This window comes from Teleopsis dalmanni, chromosome 2 (assembly GCF_002237135.1).
Source record: "Teleopsis dalmanni isolate 2A chromosome 2, ASM223713v2, whole genome shotgun sequence".
In the NCBI taxonomy this organism is placed as follows: domain Eukaryota; kingdom Metazoa; phylum Arthropoda; class Insecta; order Diptera; family Diopsidae; genus Teleopsis; species Teleopsis dalmanni.
Genome location: NC_051847.1, coordinates 214,138,520 through 214,148,933, shown reverse-complemented (window position 1 = coordinate 214,148,933; position 10,414 = coordinate 214,138,520). Strand labels below are relative to the sequence as shown.

The 10,414-nt window shown below is 29.1% G+C and overlaps 2 protein-coding genes across 2 annotated transcripts in view; one reads left to right on the top strand and one right to left on the bottom strand.

Annotated features, from left to right (window-relative positions):
• LOC119676708 (kelch-like ECH-associated protein 1B) overlaps positions 1 to 3,217 on the bottom strand; it is a 19,049-nt gene extending 15,832 nt beyond the window's left edge. Inside the window, exons 1-6 of the mRNA XM_038087963.1 lie at positions 2,369 to 3,217; positions 2,024 to 2,281; positions 1,809 to 1,925; positions 1,175 to 1,740; positions 904 to 1,109; positions 3 to 359 (exon numbers count right to left, since the gene is read on the bottom strand). Of these exons, the coding sequence (XP_037943891.1) occupies positions 3 to 359; positions 904 to 1,109; positions 1,175 to 1,740; positions 1,809 to 1,925; positions 2,024 to 2,281; positions 2,369 to 2,680 (1,816 nt within the window). The 5' untranslated portion in view covers positions 2,681 to 3,217. The remainder of the gene's footprint in view (positions 1 to 2; positions 360 to 903; positions 1,110 to 1,174; positions 1,741 to 1,808; positions 1,926 to 2,023; positions 2,282 to 2,368) is intronic.
• Positions 1 to 10,414, top strand: part of LOC119676703 (cadherin-86C-like) — a 373,671-nt gene that overhangs the window by 188,605 nt on the left and 174,652 nt on the right. The window lies entirely within an intron of this gene.

The following is a 10,414-nucleotide window of genomic DNA, read 5'->3' as shown; positions in this document are numbered from 1 at the left end:
GCCACGTTTAGCACTTTCACTCTCAATGCAATCCATAAAAGTACCTACACAAGATGGTTGGTAGATAACAGCGGATGCGTGTCCAGAACGTCCTGAACTTAGTGGTGTGCCTTGTTCCCAAACATTTGTTCTTGGATCATAAACCTCAACTATAGATAAAAATGTAGAGCCATCGAAACCGCCAATGGCATACAACTTGCCATCCAACGTGGTTAGGGATAAAGCACTACGCGCAATTTTTACTGGTGCCACAATTTCCCAAGTTTGATTTTCGGTATCAAACCGCTCTACTGATGATAACTGACGTGTTCCATCGAAGCCACCCACAACGTAAATGAATTGATTGATAGCTGCAACACCTAAGACATAAAAAAAGAAAATATATTATTAAAGAATATATATATATATATGTGTTATGAATGATTGGTAACATGTTAATGAGTAATGATATCACTGTCAACTCATGAAAACCAAAATTATTAATACATTTTCTTTTGATGTGATATATAATGTGTCACTATAAGTAGTGGCGGAGTCAGGGGACGATATATTAAAAAGTCATGGGTTAACAGTCAAGAGTGGAACCTATTCCTTTATCCTCCCTGGATACGTCATTTTGTAAAAGTGTATTGGCTATACTTTATACAATGTGTAATGTCTGAAAGTCGTTATCAATTAGTTTCAGTTTTACAGCCATTATTCGCATTGAGTTGCATTATCAGAAGAAGTAACAAGATGAAAGAGTATATGTTAATACTAGTATCAACAATTTTACTCAGAGTCAACTATTGCCAATTGCGATGTTCCCAAGATAGGTTAAGAATCTTTTCTATCGATAAATACTCGATAAGTACTCTGATATAAGGACGCTATATATGATTTATTTTATGATTTTACACCTACCCGCTCCACTGCGGCCAGTATGCATTGATGGCACAAAATTCCATTCATTGTTTTCAGGATGATAACACTCCACTGAAGCCAAACGATCGGTTCCATTAAATCCGCCTATAGCAAACAGTAAACGATTAACAACAACCACACCCACACCTAAACGTCTTGCATGCATTGGTTGCACAGATGTCCAACGATCTTGTTCTGGATCATAACTGAAAATATAATCAAGTATAAATATATATAATTTGCAAAAAAATGAAAAAATATGTTAACATACTATTCAACTGTATTGTGATATTCTGAGCCCGCTGAACCACCCACAGCGTACATCAACTCGTCCATAACAGCTACACCAACACGATGACGTGGTACAGACATTGGTGCGCAGGGTCGCCATTGTTCCGTTATAGCATTATAACGATCCACCCAATCAGAATCATAAGAAGAGCCAATAGAATTATTTCTTCCTCCAACAGCATAAAATGTGCCTTTAAGAAATGCTGCTCCCAATCCTGATCTCGGTATACGTAAATTTGGCAATGTCGTCCACGTTTTATCATCAACATTATAGGCTTCTAATATATCCAATGATTGTCTAAAGAAACCGCCCGCTACAAATATCATTCGCGTTGTATTTGGCGTACGTTCTTTAACTACCGGTCTTTTGTGTAGCGTTAAGTCTTTGAAGATTTTAGCTAAATATTCTCGACAAGCAGGTACCTTACGCAAAACATCACAGTTCTTCATCTGCTCTTTTAGAAAGCTTGGTGTTAAGAATTGGCAACGTACAGCATATAGTATATGTTCCATTTTCGGATAACGGTTTTCCTCATCATACTTAACCTGATGTGTATATATAACATATATAATATTTTAGGCCCTATGAGTTATTACATGTTTCTGTTACCTACCCATTTTAGCACCGCATCGTATACCTCTCGTTCTTCTTGCACATTCAGTTCATCACGGCGTATCAATGCAATTAATTGATAGGCTGAGAGCTGAAGAAATTCTTCTTCCTGGCATACCTAAAAAAAAACATTGAGATTTATGATTGTATATAGTATAAAACTATAGATTTTTTGAATCGAGAAGTAAAGAAAAAAGGAAAAGAATATTAACTCACCTGTGTAAAATGTCTTTCGATGAAATAATTTGCTTTCTTTTGCAGTTCCACACAACCATGCTGTTCTGCAAAATTTGCAATACCAATGGCATTTGTTGGATCCAGTTGACGTTCGAGAAAGGCACAACAGGCTTCAATCACATTTGGCACTTGGAACATGGTGGCAGCAGGTAAGAGCTGACAGACGGTTACTTCTGTTACGCGTATGTGTCCGGTATACATAAAGTAAATAATGCGTCCCATAGCTGTGGGGCACACCTGTATGATTAACAAAACTATACAACTATTGAAGGTGCTATTGGATAAAATTGTGCATTAGCACAGCTGGTAGAACGTGCAACTTACACCTTGTAACTGAACACGCGACATTTCCGATTCCTTCAAACCACCGGTAAACATAGCCTTAAAGTAGGGTGACGCCGCCGATAGTACGACTTTATGTGCGGGAAAAAGCTCCTGTTTCACTTCCAGTACCACATCGGTCAGCATATGGTGTGAACGCATCATGAACATCATTTTCAGGGCCTCTTTCGCATAATTCGACATGCAGAACGTCATGTCGTCGTCTTTAGCATCGTGTTCCTCTATCGGTGACGTCGAGAAGTCTGAATTTTGAAAACTTGGCATCGAACTTTCGTTGTCGGATAGGACATCCATATTTGTGTCTAAAAGAAAAAAATGTTTATGTGTGAATATTTTGCACAGTTTAGTCGTGAGTTTGTAGAAAAAGCAATGCTCGTAGTCACGATGACTGGGCAGTTATGTTGATTTGTTAATAACAGCAATTGCTTTGAATATTTTATTAACAAAAGAAAAAAAACAAAGTACTTGACAAGCTTGCCGCAAATAATCTATCGAAGCTTAAAGAAGATAAAGTGTATTTACTTGAGGCTTAACAGGGCTGGAGTATATCTGATTTCAACTGTTAGCAAGGCCTGCAGGTAGAGCGCATCATTCGGAAAGTGTTTTAATGCATTTATGAGGCAATTTAATGCAAATATTATGCAAAGTAAAAGTAAAATAAATGAATCAAGCTGGAATTGTTGAGATTGTTGTTGTAGATAAAAACATAGAGATATAAGATACACAATTATATTTAATTATTGCATCAATTAAGTACTTGTGTCTGTGATAGAGCGGATAAAGTTCGCTTGTGGCAACCAACCGTTAAGATGAGAAAAATTTTAAATAGGTCATAGACCTTTCTATTGAAGATTTTTATATTAATTCATTATAAAGATGCCACAGCAAACGCTGCTATTAGTACTTTAAGCATCAGTGCGGATTATATCTAGAATTTTGCAGTAATGGGACGATTTTTTTTTTTAGTATAAAATAATGATTCAAAAACAATGAAAGTTAATTATTTTTGCATAGAAAGAAAAACATGAGAATTGCGATTTTAAAAACATTACTTTTTATAAAAAACATGCACATTTAATAAAAAAAGATCTTAACCAACCAACTATCAAAGATAATAACATCATTTTCTATGCAGAGAAATAATCAATCCAACCTTCTCTATAATTAGAAGCAAATTGACTTTATACATACATATATACTAGTTTTTACTGGATATCATTTTTAGCTTTATGTATATTAGTTTACGCTCTGAAATTTATAATATGTTATATAGCCTTCTGATTTATATGGTATATATTATACCTTTTAATTAATAAATAGACGACAAATTGTAGTGTCTTGAAATATCAGTTATAACGTGTCCTTATATGTCTATATAAAAGTCTAGTAGTCTCACTGAAAAATGACTCTTCAAAATTGCTTTGACAAATAGCAATTTCTATTGCTATTTCTAGTGTGGTAAAGTTAGTAATAATCACAGCACAAATAATAAATATTAATTGAGATTTTACGAAGACCCTCTACCATGAACTTGTAATCTATAATATGAAGTAATATTAAAGTATTTATTTTTTTGTACTGCTATTAAGAAAATAACAGGGAAATTAACATTTCTCATCCAATGAAAGGTTCTAGAGCAGATACTCCTGTCGTCTTTTGATATCAGGAACTTCTTACCCTCGAATATTCTAGTCTTGATTCATAAGTCATAATACCTTCTGTTAAAAGTAGGTGTAGTTCAAAAGATATAATGGTCACAGAGCTCATTTTTAAATGGGTCTCTACATTTTGGGTACTTATATATCTATCTATTTTTTAACCAAATCTAAATTGACAATAATTTGGAAAAGTATAATCTATCTAGTATTGCAATCTATCCGATAGCATAAGGACTAAACATATGATATATAACAATGAAAAAGGAAAGCTATTAGTTATGAACATTAAACAGTTTAATGTAAGTGGCGTTAAAATATTGCAGCAGTAATATAAAGAAGTAAATTAATGTTAATTCAAAACCTCATAGAAAAGAACAGATAAACAACTTCAAGAGAAGTAGATCATGACCCACATAATAAGGTAAATAACACCAAAAATAACCACTCGTAGATGTTAATAAGATACTTGTTTAAATTTAAGTAAAAGAAGTTAGACAACCAGAATCATGTGGAGGAATATGATAGAGAAAGAAAATACTAAAATGATAATGATGCAGATGATAATAATAATGATTGCGGTCATCATTATTGTTATAATATTCAAATTATGTTAATTATACTAATAATGATGACAATTACGATAATGATAAGTACATGCTAATTATTATGATAATTCTCATAAAAGGATATTTATGACATTATTATAAAATGATGTTGATGAGACTCTATTATGATGCTCATATAATTATGTATTATGATTATGTTCACATGATTATGACAACCGTATAATTATAAATACCCTGTAACAACATGATAATCACATAATAATAGTAACATGATAATTATTAAATATTATTATAATTCTTAATTAATCAAAATACGATAATAATGATCATGATAAACATATAATAGTCATAACATGATTATAATCGTATAGTGATGTATATTCTTATCACAGTGACGTTAATGGTCGCTTGTTTTATAATATCTAGCTATTATAATGAAATCACAGTAATCAAATAGAATTCACAGGCAGAATACAGAAAGTTTTAATCAACTAAACTAAAATCTATTGTATATTGTATATGACTTTTTAAAAACCTTACAAGTCCTTAGTATTAAAATCTATTGTATATAACTATTAGAGACCTTAAACCCATAATACTCATATTTTATTTAATAATATAATATAATTCTTTCATACAATTCCTTCTCACAAGTGAATGAGATTAATAGGCTTCGCTTTTGTGACCCTAAAATGCTAATTACTTTGACGTTAATCAATGAAAAGCAATTTTTTAAATTATTTAATATATTCGCATTAAAGAAATTGGAGCAAATTATTTGACACTTAAATAATCGATCCAGCCCTTTGTATTCCTTATCTCTCTAAGATTAAATTATCTGAAACTAATTGTGTTAATAATACGGATGTTTTATTTTTAATTATTTAATAACATCATTAGAAACATTTTAATGAAGATAAAGGAGATTAAAAGTTTTTGTGTATTTTTAGGGGTTTACCACGATTAGAACACATGAAATAACTTCTAAGAGTAAAAAACATATTTTTTATATAATTGTCAACTACTAAGACATATTTGGTGAACTTGTAGTCAAAGTGACCACAAGGACTATTATACTTTTTAACATAAAACTACTAAATTTACTACCTGTGCAGTATTTCTATTCCCCAGTTATCGTTTTGTATATAAAGTACTTTTCTTAATGTAATGTCTCTTATTACCCTTGACCGGTCAGAATTCCTGATCCCGTCGATGTGCGCTTAAAGCAATTTTCACACAATATCTGAAAATAGTCCTTTACACAGTATAAATAATCGTAATTTGTTTGTATTTTGCTTATTTGGTTTCCTCAACTTGATTAAAAAATCAAGTTAAAATAACAATTCTATTCTATACAAAAATCTTAAGTCGGAATATACGATTAAAAAGTAATTTATACAAAAAAAAGTTGAAATTAAATTCGTAATTCACAATCGTACAATTACATAGTGTAATTAGTAAAATAACTGACAAATTAAAGTAAAATAGAATTAAATATGCATCTTACTTCAACATTCGATCATTTCAATTACGAACGCAATTACAAAAATAAATATGAGACACTAAATTAAGATAAAATTAAGATTTACTGTGTGTGAACGGGTGTTTAGCAAAGCGAGCATAAAACGCAAAATTACTATTACAATGTGCTGTGTGAATAGGCAACAGATTTGGTTAAAAAGTAGTAAATGAATGATTCGTTTTATAAAGCCAAAGGTATGGGTGTCATAAAGAAGGGAAAGTAAGTATTTATATTTTTTTAAATATATTGCTATTAAAGAAAAATATTTTCTAGAGTCCAACCCTAATGTGTCATTCCGAAAAAGGGATTAGTCACTTAATATTGATAAACTGTTATTACTAATAATACTTTGAAACACGTGTGTCATTTTTATATACATATATATATGTTACTATATGTTTTATTAATATTTAGAATTATTAAAAAAAACTTTGAACTGTGAAGGTTTTTGTCTATTTTAGCACTTCGACTTCAAATGCTAGAAATCATTACAAATATTTACATTGTTTCAATAACAATAAATATTGTATATAGTAGAGTATAGTATAGTATAGTATTGTAGAGTATAGTATAATATAGTAGTTACTTAAATAAAGGCATTGAAAACGATTACGTTTACTCAAGTATCAATAAAAATTACAGCATTAATTAACACTTCTAGCTTTAATAAATATTCCTAACATAATTTAACTAAGAAGAAAAAATAAAATTTCTAAAAATAAAAAAAAAATCTGACTTAATTTCAAAGATATTTCTAAAGAATTAAAATAAAAATTCCCAACTAATAAAATAATTTAGCATTATCTTTTGCTCATCTGTCTTATTGTATGTAAAGCACGTTACCAAGTTAACTGTTATAATTTTATAACAGTTTATGTGTTTGCAAATGGATTCATGTACGTTAAGTTGAAATAGTGAAAGTAAAATTCTTGGCACCGATAAACTGAAGTATTTATTGTTTTAAAAATAAACGCGATAAGGTGTTAAACAATTGAAAAATGCGTAAAAAGATCTTTAGTTAATATAATTTTATTTAAATAAAAATCAAAAAAAAATATATTTCCAATTCGTTTTTAGATAAAATCAACCGCAAAAACTATAAAAGTTATTTTTTGCTTGAAAACAACGAAATGTTAAAGAAGTGAAAAATACAAATATTTCTTCGGCATTTTTTAATCGAGTTTTAAATTATAAAATGCAAATTTATGTAAAAAAATTAGCAATGTTCAACTAATGAAAAATAATAATAATGCTACTTCATTCGTCTTGTTGTTCCTATACAAAGGACGCTGGAAGAATATAGTCTAGAGAGTATAAAAAAATTAAAATTATTAAATTTTTAAACGATTTTAATAAAAACTAATAAAAAATATTTCATTGAACGGTTTTCTACTTAAACGGTTTTAATAATTGATTGAACGGCTTTTTTTTAAAACTATGAAATATGTTGATTAGTTTAGGAAACCGAAAAAGTGCAACATGGCAAAAAGCGATAAAAAGCACTTCCTTTCTATATAGTATTATTATATTGAGGCTAGTTGAGTCAGTGCATTTGAGCAGTTTTACTCTCTATTAACTGTGAGGTTTCTTCATAACCTCTTTCTACGCCTTGACTGGATTAATGTTAATGTTGATGACTTCATTAGACTAAGCAATAACTGACCTCAGATCAGCATACCTCTCCGAGGAGCAAACGACGATGAAAGGATGAAGTAAAGCAAATGGAGATTAAACCATGTTAATATGGTTGGACTTATAGAAGTACTTTAACATATTTTTGTATAGAATTTGTATGATAAGTGGTACTTGCACATAGGAACACAGTACAAAATAAAATAATTAAACAAATAAAAAATCGTTTTCGTTAGAATTTAATGTTTATGAAATAAAAGATAAGAAGAGGACGAAAATCACGTAACTAGCTCCTACCTTTCTCCGAGACAATACTTATATTGTATCGAGTAATAAAAAATAATTAAGAAAATACAAGAATAATCAACAAATCTTATAACAAGAATAAAAACCCCATTTGTTTCAATTGAGAATAGTCTAATTTAGAAACTTAGGATAATGAAATAATAGCTTAATAAAACAAGAAATATCGACAACTTATTTAAAGAGGATAAAAAAGGCATAAAGTATTTAAAATCCTAAGGCTATAAAGTAATTGATTAGTAAAAATATAAGATTAAGAAACGTTAGCAACAACTCATATAAAAGAAATAAAAACCAATGAAAAAAATGTTATTAAGTTGAGACTACTTAACACTTTTATTTAGAGTCCTAGGTCTATGAGATAATATAAAAAAAATGAGTATAACAACCTAAAAAAAGGTGAAAACAAGCGCTTCATATTTACTTTATCCACAGAGGTTTGATACGGGGAGTGTGATGAATAGTTGAAAATTATAAGCAGCGGCTTGGGTATCTGCCAATAGACCACTGTAATCAACCAGTCAAACAAAGTCTTCATATGATCTAGAGTTCCTATAGTAACTAACACTCATATAATAGCAAAACATTATTTAAAAGATACAGGACTCAGCTGTGCCTGGGTTCCATAGAGCAGAGCTAGCAAATTTTTATATAAATCCGGTCAAATTTTTCTTTTAAATATTTCGCAATCCATAAAAAATCTTAATTAACACAAAACAAAGCAGACTAATTTGTGTTAACTTCATTAACATGTAAAAATATCGTGACCGACAAAAACTTCTCACGATGACTGATCAAAATTGATTTCCCAAATGAATTGAGGAAAATTTCAGCTTAGCACTCTAGCAACAGAAGAAAAAGACTGAAGTTCAGCGCGTCATATACTGAAAGAGATCTTAAGCTAAAAAATTGCAATCGTATTGAAAATCTTAATACTCATACACTACCTATCCATACTTAGCATTTGGGTTACGTGACTTTTGCATGTATAATATTTTTTTTTTTCATGGGTATTACTCAGTTACGAGAGATAGGTGTTGCCAACCCAGCAACAAAACTCTGCTCTAATAAATTAGTTTCACAATTTTTAAATAATACTGAGTCATTTATAGTAACATCTTCCTAATGAAATGGTCATTATTATTCTGTTATACTTTGAATTGCGAAATACTCATACAAATCGATATTGTATGAATCAGAATATCAGATGTTATCATCTGATTTTTAAAATTTTTTTTTTTATTTGTAAATGTAACCTTTACTTCTTTTACATTGTAAATTTTCCAAAACGAATTTTTTTCTTTGAAAGGAAACCACTTCATTTTATAATTATATACCATGTGAGTGAATAACACAAAATACAATAAAAAACGTTATCAATATTAAAATTTTCCATTGTGATAATTTATTGTGAACAGATAATTTAAAACAGTTTTTATAGCCTTTAAACTATTGTGAATTAATGGACACACATTAATGGCGTTTTCGATTGGTAAATCTAGATTCAATCTAGATTTACTCCAGATCTGTGAAATTTTGTTCACAATCATACATTTTTAAAGTAATCTAATCTGTGGTTGTGTTAGTAAATAAATAAATTGAATTAAATTATTAAATGATTTAAAATTAATTAAATTAATCGAAAGGTAGAAGACACTTTACTATCATAGAAGTTGGAAGACATATAAATACTTTCAAACACTAAGTAATCACGTCAAATCATTTGCAAGAAATTTGCTCAAAAGAGCGGATGAATTTGGTAGATCAAAGAAAATCCTTGTATTAGAATTTCTATTTATAAAAGAACTATTTAAATTTTCGAAAGTTTTAATTATCCACTTCGCAATACATATTTTAAGTTCAATGGAACTTAAATGCATTTGTTAAATATACTAATTTTAAACAAATTTAATTATTATCTTTATTAGATAGATTGTAAATAAACTTTACTATGGAGTATATTTTTTTCATTCTTCACTTCTTTTTTGTTTTTACTGAACTTACGACTTCAATTCTATACTCTTCGTAGTTAAAATTAAATAATAGTGTAAAAAATTAAAAATCATGGTAAATATAGTTAACAACTTAAATGAGTAGAAGATTAAATAAATATTTAATTTTATAACAGATACTACAATTTTAAACTCTTTAATTCTTTAATCTAATTAATCTATATTACTCGTACTGTCATCAATAAAATTAAACAAAAAATAAGAATTTTTTATTATATATGTATATTAAATAGAAATATACCATACTATAACCGTATTTTAATCTAGAAGAATAAACTTTTGCTTTAGATTAAATATGTAATTTTTTTTACTCTTTTAATCTAAAAAAAATTTTT